At 42.0% G+C, this 19,837-nt stretch overlaps 3 protein-coding genes across 8 annotated transcripts in view; 1 reads left to right on the top strand and 2 right to left on the bottom strand.

The window, feature by feature from the left end:
• The window catches only part of dip2a (disco-interacting protein 2 homolog A), a 93,656-nt gene extending 89,014 nt beyond the window's left edge, over window positions 1-4,642 (bottom strand). For 2 of the 3 annotated variants that reach the window (XM_037109130.1, XM_037109131.1), the window contains exon 1: window positions 4,005-4,642. In XM_037109130.1, the coding sequence (XP_036965025.1) occupies window positions 4,005-4,128 (124 nt within the window). In that variant the 5' untranslated portion in view covers window positions 4,129-4,642. The remainder of the gene's footprint in view (window positions 1-4,004) is intronic. The other variant, XM_037109132.1, reaches the window with a different exon arrangement.
• Window positions 4,643-5,838: 1,196 nt separating this feature from the next.
• LOC119025518 (CASP8 and FADD-like apoptosis regulator) lies at window positions 5,839-12,802 on the bottom strand. Its single transcript, XM_037109138.1, has 10 exons — window positions 12,551-12,802; window positions 12,137-12,458; window positions 11,915-12,020; window positions 11,599-11,734; window positions 10,107-10,156; window positions 9,950-10,019; window positions 9,763-9,809; window positions 9,575-9,653; window positions 7,544-8,048; window positions 5,839-7,154 (listed from the first exon to the last, which is right to left on the bottom strand). Exons 2-10 carry the CDS (start codon window positions 12,430-12,432, stop codon window positions 7,025-7,027), a joined length of 1,419 nt encoding a protein of 472 aa, XP_036965033.1. The 5' UTR covers window positions 12,433-12,458; window positions 12,551-12,802; the 3' UTR covers window positions 5,839-7,024.
• Window positions 12,803-13,577: 775 nt separating this feature from the next.
• LOC119025517 (protein FAM126B-like) overlaps window positions 13,578-19,837 on the top strand; it is a 46,399-nt gene continuing 40,139 nt past the window's right edge. Inside the window, exon 1 of one of the 4 annotated variants that reach the window (XM_037109137.1) lies at window positions 13,578-13,809. The gene's annotated coding sequence lies outside the window, so the exon portion shown is untranslated. Of the gene's footprint in view, window positions 13,810-13,830; window positions 14,135-14,237; window positions 14,296-19,837 lie in introns of those variants that run through there. The other 3 variants (XM_037109133.1, XM_037109135.1, XM_037109134.1) reach the window with 3 other exon arrangements.

Raw genomic sequence — 19,837 nt, 5'->3', positions numbered from 1 at the left:
GTCAGCTGAGAAATACCTCGCACCCTCCACAATAACTGATGTGTAGAGTTGGGGGGGCGGTAATGTCTGTCTAGTAGCATTATGGTCTTTCAAAGCAGAAGTACCAAGCTAGTAGCCAGACTGAACTGATTAAAAAAAAAGGTGCTAAAAACACATTTTCTCAATCAGCTTTTTCCAGCGAGTGGCAGAGTCCACCACAAACACACAATTTAATTAAGGACAGTTTTGCTTATTAAATATGTCTAAGAGAGAGTCTAAATAAGAAGACTTCCACGCATCAATCAGCATTTGGCATCATTTCATTCAGGATCTGAGGCATGATCAGCCACTACAAAACATAGTAAAACGTTTATTTAACCTAAACTTCTGCACATTGAACACCCTGCTGTGTTACAAGTGCACTCATCTACCTTTTTAATACAGTTGGGTTTATTTACACTCCACTTCTGATTGGGTAACACCTCTAACATGATGACCGAAGGAGAATAAACGTACCTCAAGGCCAGCTGCACACTATTGCACATTGACTCTAGGAAACATGTCATTCAACCTGGAAAGATCAACAAAAAGGTGGACGCTGTTTGAAGAATGAACACACCTCTGACAACAGTTGGTGGGTTGTTTTGTCAGACTCACAAAGTCATGATGAAGCAGACCATTGCTATTGAAATGTGGGGAAATACAATAATTTGCTTTCTTGCCAAGAGTGATATGAGAGGATTAATATCAATCTCGTGTCCAGTACAGTCAATATGTTGCTGCAACCAGCAGCTGGATAGCTCAGGTTTGAACAAAGACTGGCAGCATGGGGTGAACAGAATTCAACTACCAGCCTCTCTCACATGCACCAGTTAAATGGATCGTGTTTGTTTAATCCTAGTCCAAACTAAATAAGGCATAGTTCACATATATGTTGCACGATTCCTTAAATAAATAATTCCTAAAGATGGTTTTCTCAACTAAATGCTACATATTTAAAGCAAAATTTTCTTAGCCTTAAAACCTGAAAAAGCTCTTTACTTTACACATTTAGTGAAGGTATCCAGATTATTTAGTAATCCTGCTTCATTAGACAGGCTCCAGGTCTACACAGCAAAGTGACACATTAAATTACAGAACAGCACTGTGACAAGTTGTAAACAAAAAGAGCAACTGCACATTCAAGGTGACACGGGTCTGTACAGCACGGTCAGACCACATAGTAAAGTAATCAAAACATTTCACCACAGATGTTCCTGAAGAAATAAAAACAGAGCGAGATAAATTGAAAATAAATGCATCTCTGGAGGACACCCGATTTGTTATGACCACAATATGAGTGCACAGATTGTTTATTTCACACATCAGCAGACCTTGGCTGCTGACGCTGGAATATTATTGTGCTGAGCTGCTGGATTGTCTTAAATTCATGTTATTCCAATGGCTGTGGCGGCTAACCTGCTTAAGAAAACATACATGACACATCTATTCTAGTACATGAATAATACAGTGTTCCTGCACACTCACACACACCTACTGGCATACTTGTGCATGCTAAAAACCAGCGCCATGTCTCTCAGTGAGACGTGCCTGATTTTAAATCCCTATGAGAACAGCTCATTGAGAAGGGTAGAAAAACCTGCAGGTTTTTCTCAGCCTCTCATCTCCTTCCAATAAAAAGAGTCGTCTATTCTATCCTGAGACAGGATGCAATGGGGAGGCAACCGAAGGGCATCATCGTGAGTTGAAGAGTTCACAGCAGCGTACAGGAATAGCATTTGAGAGGGTAAATAGAGGCTGATTTCTCTCAACCAAACAACAGAATCACATTGTCGTCGTTGATCGGGGGAAAACAGAGGAAACATGGAGGTGTGGAGTCATGGAGAGAGGTGGCAAAAGGGAGACAACAGACCGCGTGAGTGGAAGAAAAGCCACGGAGAGAAGCAGAAGGCGACATGGTCAGGGAGATTCTGCTATCAGAGCTCCAACATGGCAGGATGTGACATGTGGAGAGCAGGAAGAGGAAACTGGACAGATATAGATTAATTTGGTAGCCGCTCCTGAAAACATGTCTATCCCATTAGAGGCCTCAGTGGCAGCTAATGTGCTTATCAAAGCGTACACCTTTGGTCTATTCCCCAACTTTGGTGTGGGGCTTGTGCTGCAGCTTACATGGAGACAGCAAAGACTTTCAATCTGACTACGGGTCAGTGGGTTTTGTGTTACTCCAAGTTCTAGGACTACAGTTATTGTCTTGCAGAGTTTCTCCAGAGCTAGCAAGAAACAGGGTCACACCCTGGGGTCAAATCCCACATCTAATCAGACTTAATGTGGGTCATTAATTACTGTGACTTTACCACAGCTCAGCTAATTTTGTCCACGTGAGAACCGCTCGAAGGGAAGGAGCACAGTCAAACAATGAGTGTCATTGAACTGAGATAGAAAAAGAAAAAAAAAAGAAAAGCTTTGAGAAAACAAGCAGCCTCTTATTTACAGTGCACTGAAAAACTCTGCATTTAAGGATTTCAAGCAAACAGCAGGATGAGCTCAGCTTTATTTAATCTGGCTATACAGTGCTGCTGAGGGACCACAGTTAGACATCGAGCCCTTTCAGCACTAAGTATGAAGGGAAAAGGACAAATCATGCAGGTTTCAGTTGACAGGTTAAAAAAAGTGCAGTTTCTTGTTTTGTTTTTACACAGGGCTCCAGAGAGGCTAAAATCTGTTGAGCTGAATTAGTACAATCACCTACATAAATGTTACATCTAGTATTTCCTATTAATAAATCATATCGGTGAACACTGCTTTCGTTTTGTACAGGACTTTGTACAGGTACATGTGCCTTAGTATCTCTGTCAGCAGGTAGATATAATAAACATAAACATAAAATTAAATGCTTAGTGTTCAAATTAAAACCTAAGAATTCCATTTTTAAAATGAACTCTATGTAGTTTTGGGGAATCTATTTTAATTAGAAGATAAATAACTTCATTCACTGACTGATTTTTTTTATGCCTTGACAAACTAATGAAACGAACTGGCCTTTAACAAAGAAAGTTGTTTCACATTGTTTTCACTTTGTGGCGGACCCTGCCACCTGTCTAGTTTCAAACAGTGTCCTGGAGACTTTATTTCCCGATGAGAATAACTCTTTCATTCAGTTACTGTGTTATTAATTCATGAATAGTTAAAATTCCTTCTCCAAAACTACATAATGCCCCTATAAACGATCTTTCGGACTTGGACTATTTTTCATATTTCAGATGTTTTCAAGACCTACAGAATACAAAAACTGAATAAAACAAGTCCCTCAACAGCTATAACTACCTACTGAAAAATACTACAAAGACATCATGTCACATTCTTGGAAAATAAAACTTTCATCCATGCAAGATACTTCCTCTTAAAATAAAAAGCCATGTTGCCTGTGGCTGGCAATGTATGAATGTTTTTCACTGTCTCAACTTTCCTGATGACCTTTCGTGATTTTATGATTCAGAGTCAGAGACCACTACGGAGCTGGCTTCTGGTCAGACGAGATGAGATTGGTATTTGTTTAAAAGGGACAGACCCTCTGGAAAAAAAACAGGAGCCACATAACAGCAGCATGGGTGTGTCAGCTCAGCTCATCTCAGCTCTGCTCAGCTGTTACCACCGAGGCAGACAGCCATCGGATCAAATATGGTTATGAGGAGTTTGGACTTGTGATGTCCAACGTCGGGGTTAATCAAAGGTCGTGCTCGTTAGAAGTGAAACACTACGTTAACCAGTTGGTTCAGTTCAGCAGCTCCCCTGTGGTGCAGCAGTTACAGCCATGAGGAGGAAACTACAGCAGAAGTTCAGTTTGGGGAATGACTGGGGGGGCTTTTTTGGGGAGGGGGGGATGCTTCTCAAACATGAAGCCACGCAGATAAAAGGGCGGTGGTTTCTGAAAGATGTCAGTAACAATCTTTAAATCCCCCTTCGCCCGGGGAATTGACAGCATGCTTTCGGCCTCACGGCGCGTTTATTACGTGTGAACTTACCTTCGGAGAGCTCCAGCTCCAGCTCCGCCAGCTTCTCCCGGACCTCCGCCGGCAGGGTCATAGCGACAGCCGGCGTGGGCTCCAACATCATCGTTAGCAACCCGGTGGAGGTTCTCTCAGCCATGGTGGTCCAGCACCGGAGCGCGAATAAGGTCCAACTGAGTCGCAGGTGAGGAGGACAACACGACCGGAGACGTGAAAATGCAACACAAAAAGCAGCCCCCCTCACTTGGTGTCGGCTAAGGAGGGCGAACAGGGTGTTGGTGCTTCTTCTCCTCCTCTCGTCTCGCTGCGACGTCGTACAGATGTGTGAGAAACGTCTCCGACAGCCGTCATGACACGGCTAGCTGCGAGGCTAGCAGACACACCTGGCTGCGTGCGGCCATGTAGTGAGGAAGGACGCGCTGCTGCCGCTGTCTCCGAGCCGCTGTCTCGGTGTCCTGGCTGTCGGCGGCTGCTTCACTCCAACTGTGGAGGGAACTCATTCAACTCCTCGCTCGCTTCCCACGGCGCAGTCGCCATTGCATCATAGCAACAGCGAGCCCCGGCCGCGCGCGCCCACGAGGCCGACTGCTCGCGTGTGTGTGCGTGCGTGCGCGCTGACAGCCTCATAAAGCTCGCCTGCCTCCTGCCGTCAGAGCCACAGAGCTGCCTGCAGCTCAGGCTGGGCTGCAGGCAGGGGACACTGGCTTTGGTGACTTTGGTGTGGGGCAGAGTGAAAAATTATCTACTTGTCTGATTACAGATCAGATCGAGTGTGTGTGAGAGAATGGGTCACTATAAGGCAAGCTTATGGACATTCTTTTAGAAAAGTTCTTTACATGCACTTTCACCTTTAAAGGAAATCAAAAACAGACATATTAATACATTATTTAATGTCCAAGTGCTTGACATGAAATAAATAGTGATTAGGTCCTCAAATTTCAAGTAAAGAAGACTTCTGCATGAATGTAGGTAGGTAGGTGAGCGGGGTAAGAGCCATCAGTTCATCAGTGCTCCCAGTTTTCATTTGGCTATGTTCCTCCCCTCGTCCCCTGACTTTACAGGGACATAATGCGACTATCATTAATGTTGTTACCACTTTGAAGTATGGTGAAATATATTCATGTTTTATTTGCTTCCAAGTCCATCTGACACTGCAGGAGGTCGACTGAAAGAATAAGGCTTAAACTGTCATACACACCGTAAGATCAGGTATATCAAAGCAATATATTAACTTAACAGAATACATAGATGTAATTACAGTCAGATGTACTCCTGCCCTATTGATGGGGCAGCAATATTATAATCCTGTATTAACCTACACGTCCACACAGTCAGGGACAATCCATGAAATGGATTTACTTCAATAAAAACTAAGTGAACACTGGTGCACTTAGTGGAAAATGCTACAGTGAGAGCAAAACACAATTGTGAGCGTTAATGTATGTGGCTGACAGCATCGAGTTTAGTGAAAGTGATGGTGATAAACTCTCGACTGTAAGCACAGATCTTTTTGAATAAATTAAGTTCAAGTGCATAAACTGAAGGACAATGTCAGGTGAAGTGTGTGTGAGGATGGGTCACTGTCATGCAAGATTGTGGATATTTTAGGTATTCATTCACTTTGTTGGGGTCTTGGCTGACAGTACATCTAAAAGTGGTCTGCTGCACTACTCAACACAAAGAGAGGAGAAAGTGGAGATGGGATGGAGGAGGGCTGCAAAAAGTAAAGCACAAACTGGAGCAGCTCCTGTCCTGGAGGCTGGGACGAGTCCATGTCCTCCTGACTCCTGAACTCACACCATGCTGGCACTGGACACCATGTGTCCCACATCAACATATTGGTCATTTGTTTTTAATCATGCTCTTTAACTTTATTGCAATGCAGCAAACACAAGAAACACAATACAAAAGATACAATTCAAGTGAAAATGTAAGAAAGATCATATATAAAAAGGTATAAAAGTAGACATACGCTGGATTCCTACCAGGAATGTGTTCTTTCTATTTTGAAAAACAAAATTGTTTGACTATATTGTTGAGCTGCAACTGAGAAATAGCTTAGCTACATTAAAATTACACTTAAACATGTAATTACTTGGGTAGCCTTTATATATTATATATATGTAATATAAGCTAATAGTGCATATTCTCTCTTCATATATAGTGAACTGACAGATATTCATTAATATTAAATCTTCTGTGTTGTGCCTGAAGTCAGTCCACAGTTAATGTTAGCAGACTCCAACTCTAAACTAATGTTAGCTACTGTTACTCTCTGTTAGCAGAGCAGAGAGAGGCACTGAGACAAGGCACTCGAGATGCGGCTAATGAAAAAGTGATTGATACATGGGAAAATTAAAAGTGTAAAGACCAACAGATGGATCAGATAGACAGATAGATCAAATGTAGTGTTGACTTCAATATAAAATGATTTAAATAATTAAAACATAAAAATACTGTCTCTACATACCTGTTTTAGCTGCACTGCGCTAGGCAAGACAAGGCCATTCACATTTATACATCAAAAAAACAAAAAACGTTATATATATGTACAGTTACATACATATATGTACAGTAAGGTGAGCATAATCTAAACATGATTTGACTCCGTGCTGCCCTTTAGATAACTCTAAATGTGTTTTGTCTTGCAGGAACTGATATTGTTTTGACTGCAAGGCTCTGACTGTGTGTGTGTGTGTGTGTGTGTGTGTGTGTGTGTGTGTGTGTGTGTGTGTGTGTGTGTGTGTGTGTGGCTGTCTGCTGTTGTTTGCATTGTGAAGTGCAGGTCATATTGTTATGATTACATTTGTGTGTGTACATTTGTGAGCCAAATATGTGACAAACATTGAAAAAGAATTTCAAACAGTAAATAATAGTTAAATTCTTCATCTGCAAAAAAGTGTTTTGAGTTTACACAACCAGCAGGTGTCAGTGTATACAAGGCAAAAAAAAAAAGGTTCTTCTATGGCAAAACATATACAATGATAACATGTGGCTGACAGTATGGAGAGTTTAGTGAGCAGATGATAAACTCTCTATTTTAAGTACAGATCTTTCCGCAGAGTATGCTTCAGATCGATGTTGTATATTTCTCCAGGATTCCTCTCGTTGTGCTCAAAGATGGCCCTGTTCACTTCAGTGTGAACATCAAGAAGGTGTGTTTTCCTGTCAGAACACAAACAGAAGTTTAGTCTATAGCTCCTTCTGTATGGAAAGTGTCTGATGCTAAACACAAGCTGAATCTGGTAACTCCACCAGTTTGACACATGAGAGTGCCTTATGGGTAATGTAGTGCACTTGGATTTGAAAAGAAGTGCACTTTTACTTCCACATAGGGCAGGCTTCCTATTCAAAACCTGCTGACTATGTAAGCCACAATCCAACCTAGCCGCTGAGTGACATCACCAGAGATAATTTATCAGATTACATGTGTCTTCAATCTGGAGCCACAAAAGGCTTTATACTACTTTTCCACATATGCAGTAGAATCATCAAGACCTGTAAACACACTTTAAAGTGTAAAAATGGTGGAGTTGCCCTTTAAATATCTGTACCTTCTTTGGCCTTTCTGTAAGGCATCTGTCAGCGCCTTCACGTAAACGGAGCGATGGTGTCCTTGCTCCAGTAGGCGTTGTTTTGTCCAGCAGTGGCTCCAGAACACATCCGCGTCTGTGGGGATGATGTCTCTTCTAGGCAGCACATCACATCCGTCCGTCTCCAGATCCTCATCCCGGTGCTCCACCCTGGCAGAGGGCTGAGGCTCGGGGACACTGTACCTCTGGATGAAGAAGAGTTTGGGCTTGCCGGCCAACATGGGGCACGCATCAGCGGTGAAGAGACGTCTGACACTGTCCAGAGGCAGACCTGCGCTGTCAGAGTTGGTACCCAGCAGGTGATTCGTCGTACCACGGCTAATGATGCAACAGACAAAGCCGTCACCTTCAAAGTTCTCCCTCTGTCTGATTATCCCTCTGAGAGTAGAGAGGGTCTCCTCAATACTCAGCCACTTGTGGAGGAGCACGTTGAAGTGGAGTGCCCTGAATGTCTGTTCCAACACATCTGAGTGAATAAGGAGAAAAGAACAAGAGTTTAAGTTTCACTCTGAAATTAAGATGATTAAAAGTCGAATGAAAAACACTACAAGACTCTAATCAAATATTACCTTTCAGTGACACATGTAACTACATTTGCTACATGTACTCTACTCCAAAAGCAAATACCAGTATTCAAGGTACCTATCCTTAACTTGTTTTTTTCTATTTGCCGATATTTTATCGATTATTCCTCAATAACTGTTCATACAGCTATAGTCAGTGACGGACAAACACTGTACTTAGGTGAAACTTTTAGGTACTTTACTTTACTGGAGTATTTTGTTCTTTTGATACATTTATGTTATCAAGATATCACATACTGTAAGATGTTTACTCAAGTGCTGTTTGTATATGTGACTTTCACTTTTACCTAAGTTTTATCTCAACAAGCTTTATGTACTTTTACACAAGCATGACTTTTGGTAATTTTTACAACACTGGCTAAAGTAACTAGTCATTTTCAGGTTGACAGTTTTCAAAAAAACATATAAAAGCACATTGTAGGGAATAGTTCAGGACTTTCCTAAAACGCCTCTTATGGTTTCATTATAAAACAGTATGAAAAATGAAAGATATATTTGACTTGTTTCCTCAATAATTATGTCATGACTTCATCTTGTGACAGTTTATTGGGGACTGAACCCCGAGGCTGGAAACCACCTTAATAAACTGCCTTATTTTTTAGTAGTAGTCAAAACAAGCTAAAGTCAAAAGTGGCTCATACACTGAAGGATCTGTACAAACAATCCATTATGAATTACATCATATACAAATCAAGGGCCATTTCTGATGCTGAATAAGAAGTATTGTTCAACTGACATTGGTATTTAAAGGATAAGTTCACCCAAAAATGGAAATTCAGCCTTGTCTACTCAACCGCATGCTGTTGGAGAGTCAGGTAGTTTGGTAGTCTACAAAACTTTTCTGGAGCTTCACAGTAAAACTGTGTTGCAGCATTCTCATTAACTGAAGCAGCTGGGTACTTGTTTTATAATGTAAAAAAAAACAACATAAAATGGCTCCATGCAGCCTGTCCCATGTAATCCAAGTCTCTAGAAGCCCCAAGATCCCAAATTGACATAGAAAGACGCAATGTACACCCTTGTCAGCGAGTTGACTTGATGCGCCCACTTCAGATGGAGTGCGCACTAATGCTTTCAGCTTAGCAGCTAAAGTGAAGATTTCAGCTTTAAAAAGGTTGTAAATAATGTCTTTACAAATCAATTTGGGATCTCTGCACCTCTAGAGACTTGTATTATGCCAGACAAGCTGTGTGGAGCCATTTTATTTAGACATTATAAAACAAATCCCCATCTACTTCAGTGGTTTAGGAGAATGCTGTATCGCTGTGTTGCTGTGAAGCTCCAGAAATTTTCGACTAGGAAACTAATGACTGAATTTTCATTTGTGGGTGTACTTGTCCTTTAGGTAAAAGATGTGATTATTTTTGCCACCACTGGACTGTAGGTACAAAATTGTTTTGTGTCTCACCTCCGTCATTACCCACGCAGTCTATGATGACACAAACTCCTCTGGGATTGGTGTTAAATCTGTAACAATCTAGTTGACTCTGTAATGCAAAGGGACAAGCAAAGCACTTATCACGGATGCACTTTATTAATCAACTCAGCTCAAATATACAGAAAGAAAACCGCACCAGCAGTGAGTGAAGATGTTACCTGACAGCTCTGCTCTCTGTATACACACGCTGGTATGTTTCCTGTCGCTGATGAAGAGCAAAAACAACAAAAATTAAATCAAAGCGAAAGACAACGAGAAGGTTTGGGACTTTCCAAATGCTCTATGAAATAATGTTTGCTCAATGTATCCCTGGCAAAGACGTGTGAGGTTAACTTGTTGTCTTACCGCTGTGACGGGACTGTTCTCGTCTTATTGGCTGGAAATGATGGGAGGTATTTGAAGCAGAGAAGGAAAGCTAAGGGGAAGATGTTTTTTAAAAGTGTTAGTTATACGAGAGAGTGGACTGATTCAGTAAATGTTAACTTTTTACACTCATACTCACAGGAGCTCTGAACCTTTGCTGTTGAGGCGGATGTTGTTCAGATGTCACAACTGTGAAAAGTGCACGCAGGCAAAGATACAAGTAAATATAAGTCATACAAGATCATTTAAACATTTTTAAATGCTTGCTTGAGAGTGAATCTAAACACTCTGTATGTTCTTGTGTGGTGAACAAGAGATTGGAGACAAGTTTTTGTCCTGAGCACAAGCAAGTCCAAGTACAAGATTCAAGTGCATTGATTATTTTTTGGCCATTATTTGTGCGGTTAACTCCTGAAACTACTTAGAATTTTGCGCTATGAAGGAAGGTACAGGATTGATTTCTTTATTCTCATTTTATCACTGTGTCTATTGCAATTCAAAACTGACACTGCTTAAACTTTACCATGAACAGACAGGTGTTTTTTGGCGGCGGGGGGTTATGTGGTTTATAATCTGACCTTTTTACTTTTCTTTTTTTAAAGGTAATTTGAGCTAACCAAACTAAATTTCCCCTGAGGGCAGCCTGGCTGTTATTCAACTCCTTCCAGTGTGAAGTAAGTTGTAAGTAAGTTGGTTTGCTTCTTTCAAAACAGCTTCCCCAGTGCTGATTTGGTGGTTGTTTAAACAGGCAATAGACAAGATTTCTGCATCAACGTATGATTATGACATAAATGCTTTTTGCACAGTGTAATGGCTAGAGAACAATGAAACCATGTGTGTTTACAGTAGTTCCCCATAAACCTCACTAGCATTACACCGGTTTGTTTGCACTAAGCACGCAGTCACCTGGGAAAAAGTAAGGTTAACTGGAGATCCATTTCTATTGAATCTACTGAATGACTGAACAAACTCAGGTTTTGTCCTGTGCTTTTGTCCTTTGCGACTCTGAGGAAAACAGAAACGATCTGGTTGTCTTTGCAACAGCGGCGCCAACAACAATAACACACAAGAATCGCCTGTTGCCACTTGAAAGTTAAATGGAATTATGATTTGGAAAAGGATGCAGCTTTTAGCATATGCTGCATGTTATTCTGACATCACTGAACCTGATAGGGTTTGTCAATTTATTGAGTTAAATGAGACCGTGAAAGGGAATGAACTAAGTTTTAGTCTCACAATCTGGGATGGAGAAAACAATGTCTGTTGTAACACTGTGTTGAAATATACCGTATTGTCAGTACTGTATGTGGACAGTGGATGGTCAATGAGAACAAAGGGTTGTATTCTATAGGTGGGCTGAGTTTCTGTTCTGCCTCTGCACAAAAAACTTTTCACTTTCTTTTCCTTCATTTGGGAGCTAAGTATAACGTGTGGTCTCGCATGTCACTTAGTATTTCTTTGGCACAGCACAAAAAAAATTCCTTCTTTCATTTTCACTTCCCAATTCCGGGCTTTGTCTAAAGAAAATGTTAATGGTCGCACTTTAAAACATATGTCATTCATAAATAGTAAAGATATTCTTCATGGTAATTTAGTCAAATTCAGTATCTAGAAGGTGAAAAGAGTCTCACCTGGCGTTTTGTACGCAGTGACTTTTTTGGCGAGGTCGAGCCTGCCAATGCCAACCAAACATTCCTCCACGATGTCAACGTTGTCGGGTGAAACTTCATCCAGCTTCTCGAGTTCAATAATCACATCCAGGAAACTCTGCGAGGGAAGAGATGAGAGGAAGTTAGGGTCATTTGTCTCTCCCCCCCGCCCCCGGGAAGGAAAGTTTAACATGCAAAAATACATGTGATATCACACCAAAACTCCCCCTCCCACATGCAAGGATGACACATCCAGTAAATGAAGACAACACTTTTACAATCTTTCCATGTGTTTCACCTTTGCTTTGTCTATCTTCTCACGAGGTATTCTGCTGCTCAACAAGAATTTCACATTGTTCAGATCTTCATCCACCATATCTTCACTTATATTAGACATCAAGACTCTACATTGAGAAAAGTAAGCAAAAAAATAAATAAATAAATAAACATTATTACTTAGGAGCCATGATTATGTTAACTTGGATCTGTTAAATCATTTCTGACCATTTTGACTTCTTACCTGAACCTTGGCAGAACCTGCCTGAAGGTCAGATTCCTCTCCACCTCGTCCCTGCTGGTTTTACAGACCTTCCTCAGGATATCAAACCGCCCCAGTCTCAGCATGAGCTCTCGCAGCAACAGGTGACCTGCGTCGTGCCGCATGACTTTAGTTATCAGCATCTCCTTCATACGAGCTTCACTGTTGTCTGGGTCCAGGCTGTCACACAAGTAGAACAGCGTTCTGCGTTCACAGCTGCTGAGGGAATCTGCTATCTGATTAATGGCCTGAAGCTGTTGCTGGTCTCGGAGAGCCATGGAGTTTGGTCGAGGAGGAGTGATAGCTGGAGGGCAAACAGGATCGGACATGTTCGTAATCATTAAAAACACAACAATGAATGCAGCTGTAACCCACAGGATCAATGAAAGAACCTACCTTATGTCGAAGTGTCACAAAAGAGAGGCACGGCCAAAGAGGAACTACAACCAGGAAAGATGACGCACGACTTTAACTCCGAGGAAGCACCCCTCATGGAAGTTCCATTTCGTGGCGCACACGAAATATAGGTACCGGTCACCCCCCTTGAAGACGATAGGAGTGGCGTAGTACCCAAATTCTTCTTGTTTTCGGTTTTTTTTCTCAATAAAACTGCACAACCTTCAGGCTGCAGTCCTCAACGTAAAAGCGAAAGCAAAAGGGCGTCAGCTCTGATAAGAAGGACGTGGACAATTTAAAGACACAAACAGCAGAACTGCACACATTTGACTGACAACATTCACGACTACAAATGTGATGGTTTATTGGACACTGACTGATTAATCCAGATTACAAAAACTGAACACCCGCCAAAAGGATTTTTCACAACCTGGCAGCCCAATGTTTGTTCCTATTACTGAGTTGATAGCTACGATGTATACGCCTTTATTCAAGGGTGCTGTGAAGTGGCACAGAATTAAGTAAAGTAAAACATGGATGGTTAGCATGAACATGAGTAATATTTTTAGACACTGGAGAAGAACAGCTCCGACGAAACGAAACGAAACAAAACAAAACGAAAAGAAAAAATATTGCTATTGTTATTATTGCTATTTTTTATATATGTTTGGAATAAATAACCACACTGTCAACCATATTATCCACATAGTTGAATGCACCTATTGTTAGATGTACAACAATACATAACATACACGTACAAAAGTACACATGAAAGCATACAAACTGTATGCTTGTTGTCGAATAAAAGCAAATAAAATTACATCTCCCAATCAATCTGCTTTGCTTGGAGGGCATTTCACCTCTGTAAACTCACACACCCTATCTATACGCAGTGGAATCGGCGGTGGTTCAAGTTTCTTTAATACTTAGGGGGAATTTATGCGAATGTAGGGGTGCGTTCGCAGCCTAGTTCTGAGTTCTCCGACAGTCTGTGAACGCACCGTTGCGCCCCCTGCCGGTCGTCTCGGGCTCTCTGCTTGCCAACGCGCGCTGAGTTCCGCTCAGTCTGGCCAATCGTGTCCCGCTGTGGTTGAGCAGCACCATTGCAGTGTGGGGAGATCATACGGAGGTACTGCTCGCTTAGAGAGGGAGCATCGGGAGGAAAGATACTCGACCTGGGTGACCGCTCTGGGCTAACACCACCCCTACTTCCCCTGCACGGCCACCGCGTGACATTGCCACAACCTGCTCGAGTCGGGGTGAGTATTTTTATCACCTGGCAGCTGGTGAAACAGTCAGAGTGTTGTAGGTAGTTAGTCGCAGTGACGGGCTGCTGCTGCTGCTGCCACTGCTGCTGACTTGGAGGATCATCATCTCTGTTGATGTGGATGAGGAGGCTTCAGCGTTAGCGGGCTGCCCAAGTGGTTAACCGTCCTTTAGTAAGGACCACAGAGGAGCAGACGCTCCGGCCGGCAGCCAGCAGTTCGGCCTGGTCACGACTGGTGAGAAATAAAAGGGACGAGGGTGTCCACCAGCTGCCGACCCGGAGGCAGGCACGCTAACAGCATGCCATCCGAGCTAAAGGTAGCTAACGTCGACGCACAGGTTCAAGCTGTCGTGGCAACGTTCTAAGAGACGTTAGCTAGCAGCAGTTAACTCAGCGGGCTAACAGAGCTGCATAGAGACACACCGGTCACACGACAGCGAGCCGCTAGTCCATAGTTTGAGGCTGAACCAGTGAGAAGGTCTGACGTTTAGTGCGTGTCTTCCTGACATTTGTATAATATATAATTCATGTAATTCATTGTGGCATTTCGAGTTGAACTCCACCGAAACGCTGCAGCTTGTTTTGTCAGACATTGTTTTACTTTGAAAATTATTGGCGGAAGTGGGCTTGATATGCAACTTTGTGATGATGCACTAACCCTCATCTAGTGAGTGTTGGGATATATATATGTTTGGATATATATAAAGTCATTGGATGGGTCTGATTCTGACTCCTCAGTAAAGCTAATGATCTGCTGAAAGGTACTGCTGTAGAGTGAATCACTGTCATGTAGAGTGGTCCAGTTAAAGTGTCAGAGTAACCTTTGCTCCCTGAGTGGTCACTTAGTGGCTTGCATGTTTAATTTTCTCGCTCAAACGTCTGTGAGTTTGCAGCAGGACTGTGGTGATTTAAAGGTCCCCCGTGTAAAGATTTAGGAGGAGTAATGGAAGATAAAATTGGTGGAAATTGAACAAAAGATTCATAAATATTTTATAATAATTTATAATCGCTTGAGACTAAGAATTGTCATGTTTTTGTTACCTTACAATGAGCCATCTACAGCTACAGAGGGAACGGGTCTGCCTTTTTGCACCGCCATTGGGGCTTTACCACTGGCACTTGGGTCCGTGGCGAGTCAAACTATTACCAGTGTAACCAGAGTTGAATTGATACTCACCCTGAGATAGACTCTCTCCAGAGTAGGCCCAAGTGCCCCCGCCCGCGTCCTCCAAGTGGTCCGCAGTGACTTTCGCAACCACAGCCAGCCGATAAGACCCGTCTCTCCCTGGTTTAGTTTAGTTTTGTATCATGTCCACTTTCAGGGTGCAACATGTAGTTATGTAGCTGCCGTTAGCTAGTTAGCTTAGTTAGCAGTGCAGCTAGCGATTCCATTAGCTGACTGGAGTCTGGGGCTGTACAAACGTTTTGAACAAAAAATCCTACTTATTGCCCCCTTAAAAGACTGCTGGTGAAAACCCCGACTTTCTTGATTTTGCTGTTTCACAATAAAATCTTTTGAATAACTAACCAAAGCCATAGGAAATTAAGCATGTTTAACACTTAATAAGCAGATAATTGTTTCGCCAATATTCTTTGATGATACCGTGGGGAGGAAAAGCAACCGCTCCATTGGCCACTAATCAAGACAAGGGCATTAGTTTGAAACATGCTTTCAAGTGGTTAGCCGTGTTGTAAGGGACATGTAAATTCCTGCCACGCTGGGCTGATTTGCCGAGCTGGCACGTGTAAGGAAAAGCCCCACATGTTTCTACAGTAGCTGAGAATGAACAAAACAAATACTGACACTAGGGAAGGTGTTTGGTGCTAAGTCCTACACAGTGGACCTTTACATCCTCACCACACACACATGGCTCAGTCATGTTGCTTATGAGCAAATAACTGAGGTGTAAGTTCACATTCGCTTCAGTAAACAAAGGTGCACAGTGTATAGGCAGTTTAAGAGCATTGGACCTGATGGTGCCTTAACCTTTCATCCAGTAACATTTCATCTTGTTTGCTGTTTTCAAGCACAGTGCATGTACTTAAACTGTTTGCCCGAATAGAGGTCCTACTGCTTCAACAGAACACTATACCAGGAGTTTAGTGCTCAAAGTTACCAGCAGCATCACTGATTCATTCCTCTGTGCTCTGCCAAGCCAGTTAATGTCTGCCAAGTTGCTTCCTAGTTGATATTTTGACATTTTAGACACTGATATCTGTAAATTACATGAATGCTGCTTTGAGAGATATTGGCCATGATAACTAAACCATCCCTCAAATGATGCCATCATAAGCAAAGATGGAGAGCTGAAGATCCAGATAATTCCATGCCATCTGCTGCTCATCCTCAAATCATCATCCTCCTCTCGCCTCTCTCCTTCCTCGCTCTATCTCTGCCACTGTGTGTTTTGGGACTGGGCTATCATAAGAGCTGCGGCCTATTTTAGACAGAAATTCCATTTACCCACTTAATCTGTGTCTCCCGGAGTTGAGTTTCTTCTGTTGCTCAGTGTAACAAATGGCATCTCGTCCAGACCCTGCTGTAGATGAGCAGGAGGCCGTAAAATGGATCAGATCTTATTGTGGAGTTGGTGAATTCACTTATCGAACCGTATACTTCGGTTATGGGGCACTCGCGGCAGATGTGAGCTTATTGAGACGGCTCCTAACCAAAATAAATCTAACCATGACTGTATTGAGCCCCAGAGTGTGTTGCCACCCTCCCACCTATAGTGATGCACACGCCTAGGGGATCAAAGCTGTAATTAGTCTGCCATGGATTAGCAGTGGGGACTATTTTCCACTGTACTTGCTCACATAAAGCCAGAGTGATCTCACAGCCAGCCAGCCAGCCCCCTTCCCCTTCCTCTTCTTCCAGTTTGGACACCCAGCTTTCCTCAGTGTATTATATTTCCTTTTTGTTTGTTGCCATTTGTTAGTGGTGTGTATATAAATCAACACCAGCACAGCCATAATTATCAGCCCTGAGAATCAGCTGGATATGTGGTTGTCATGCAGAGAGAGCTGTGGCAGTGCTGCTGACTCACTGCACTGCCAGGTATGAGGTCTGTCTGTGTGTTGGCTGTCTCCATGATGTACAGTACGAACCCCCCACCCTGCCCTCCCCCGCACTCAGAGCCTTGTCTCTCCGTCAGCCAAACACGAGTTCACACTGTTCCTCTGAGAGCTCTGAAGAGGTGGAGCAGCATAATGTGTGTACTCCCCTGTTTTGTAAATGAATCAGTGCTTTCAAAACTGATTGCAATATGGGTTGAGAATCACAGGGTATATTGCCCAAGCTAATGACTTTAATATCATACTGGCAATCCTTGAAATTGCAGTGCATGTCAGGAGATTTCAAGAAGACATTTGGGTTGAGGGCCTCAGATAACAGTGCTTTCAAAACCAGGTAATATGCAGAAGTCTATCTGTCAGTATATTTAAAAAAAAAAAAAAAGTGGGGGGGAGCTGTTACACTTCCCGCATTCTGACGTGAATCAGAAAATTTGTTTATGTATAATTTATGTCAGCTGACTAATAAAAGCATCAACCCCTTACATTCGAGAAGCCAAAACCACAAAATTTTGAGTGTTGGATGGAACAATTCACCTGTTATGAAATAGTTTCATTGATAAGCGTATTAATTGATAAATCACTGCGGTTGTAGTTAAGTTTTTGAACTGGGAATAGGATTTAGTAGCTGCACTGTGATTCACCTTTACAGAGAGTGTGCAACAAATTTTAGCTTTAGCCATTTAAAACATAGATACAACAACTCATGTAATATTAGTATTAAACTAGAGCCCAAATTTTAGCAGATTTAGGAGGAACGTTCTGTGTTAGACCTGTAACTCGCTTTTGTTTATGTGGTTTGGCCTTTGTTATCATGCGACAGAGGATCACATGTGTTTGCTGTGTAAGATTTTCAAACAATCTCAGATTATGTTTGTAAAGTGGTCCATGGTGCTGAACTCAGCCGCCATCGTCAGAGCACTGGTTTGCTGGACATGTATGAATCTTTTGTTTTGTTTAGATTAACTATAAAATCCCCGAGCCGTGGCGACTGGTTCACATGGACGTGCTGAAGGCTTTGACATTGCTCTGTTGCACAGTATGACTGATTGATTTCAGTGTACAGATGCTCACCTCCTTCAGATAATTTCAGTGAGTGCTTATGTTTGCAGCCCTCTGTTATCAACTAGTTTTAGTTAACCTCTAATGCACAATTCTATGTTGGGCACACTGAATTTAGAAAAAAGATGGATATTAATACATACTAACAGCCACTATTTGTCTATTTTTTTAAAATGCTTAAATTCACATTGTATGGCAATCTACTGAAGTGAACATATCATGATGTGGGGAAAATACTACAACTCTCCATTCCAAATTAGCCTTCTAGGACTTGAGGGCAAATTTGGAATCGAGAGTAGTAGCTGTTTCCCTCCATAGTGCAGAAAGAGTAACGCATTATTATCTTTAAGGACTTAATGTGCAAGACAGTAGAGCCAGGATGATAAAAGAACAGTCCCAGTATATTCCAATAATAAATTTCAAAAGCAGGACAGCAAAACACTGTGTGCTATTTCTGCGATCCTGCTGCTTTTGTTTCTTCACAAGACATTAGCTTCCTTACAGGGACACACTGAATGAAGTAGAATTAGGCATGGGACGATGTAAAGATTTTATGTCCTGTTCATCATGGCCAAAGTAAATTAGGTTTAAAAAACTCTTAAAATGGCACTTATAGGACGGAATCACTTTGACTCACAATTTGTTAAGACACACATACTTTATTGCATCACATAGAATGAACACACATCTTATTAGTATATTAACTATTTCATCACGGTTATACAGAACTGTCACAACTGTACACATTGGTCATCAACAAGACATATTTTTTCTTTTTCACTAAAGGTAACATTTTTGTCAGTGTTGTAGTAACTGAATTTTCCCACAGTAGACATAATGCACATAGTGCAAAAACCAAACGTTATGCTTAACCAAATAAATGTGTTTGTAACCAGCCCTGTTTCCGACCACCAGTACCAAAGCATGAAGTATTCGATACACAGTTATAGAAAAGCACCAAATCCTTAAATGAGAAGTTGTAACCTGTGAATGTTTGACACTTTTGACTTATGAATGACCAAACCTGCTGCTCTGTAGTAGTAGCCCAGAGGTCTACGTGGTGATGCTAGTTGAATATCACACAGGTTTGCACAGTGGGAGCAAACTCTATTGAAGGACTGTGATGAAGAAGTAGATTTAGGTCCTGTGGAAGCCTTTTGATGTAAGACAGGTATATTTTTTTAATCATTATAATTTAGAAATAACCACATACAAATATGCTGAAAAGGTCTAATACCAATACATCTATTTCACAAGAAAGTTTCCTGCTATAGTGAGTGGTTTGACCAGATAGGCTCATTTCCACACACTGTCCACTGTTGCACAAATAGGCATTGTATATCCTGCTGTTGACATGAGACTGAACTGCACCTAAACTTGTATTGTTGTACTGGGTGTCAGACTGTATGTGTATTTGGAGGGAAGACACTGTATCATTAGTATGGCAGTATAGATGGTCTGTTTGAGCTAAGATAATAGGTCGTCATCCTCTTAGAGCCACTGTTCTCTGCTGGACTTTACCTTCCCGTTGATCCGCTCTCTGCTCAGCTTGCTGGTCACGACTCAGCGCCTGTCTGAAGTTGAACCGCCGCCAAAGCCCGGTTGATTCCAGGAGCCTTTGAATTATTGCCAGTTATTTGTTGCTGCGATATGATGGAAAGGACTTGGAAGGAAAGTGGGGGCTTTTACCGAAGCAAGCTGTGAGGGATGTTTACTGGAGTGAAAGGCACCTGTTAACAAACGTGTCCCCACATATTCAGTGAGGCCAAGTTACTAAGCATTCTTTGGATCTACGGGGATGAAGGATTTCAAATATTGTCCAACGTAACAGATCAAATATAGACAAATACACAGTCAGAATCCCATAAGGGATGGTTTGCATTGCG

Source organism: Acanthopagrus latus, chromosome 9 (genome assembly GCF_904848185.1).
Source record: "Acanthopagrus latus isolate v.2019 chromosome 9, fAcaLat1.1, whole genome shotgun sequence".
Taxonomy (NCBI): domain Eukaryota; kingdom Metazoa; phylum Chordata; class Actinopteri; order Spariformes; family Sparidae; genus Acanthopagrus; species Acanthopagrus latus.
Note: the sequence above shows the minus strand (reverse complement) of the source record. Positions and strands in the feature narration are given on the sequence as shown.

Coding starts and splice junctions, on each gene's coding strand:
- LOC119025518 (XM_037109138.1), bottom strand. CDS start 12,432: ATGGCTCTCCGAGACCAGCAACAGCTTCAGGCCATTAATCAGATAGCA. Junction 11,735..11,914: donor AGAAGATAGACAAAGCAAAG/GTGAAACACATG, acceptor CTTCCCTCGCAG/AGTTTCCTGGATGTGATTAT. Junction 7,155..7,543: donor TTACAGAAAGGCCAAAGAAG/GTACAGATATTT, acceptor GTGTTCTGACAG/GAAAACACACCTTCTTGATG.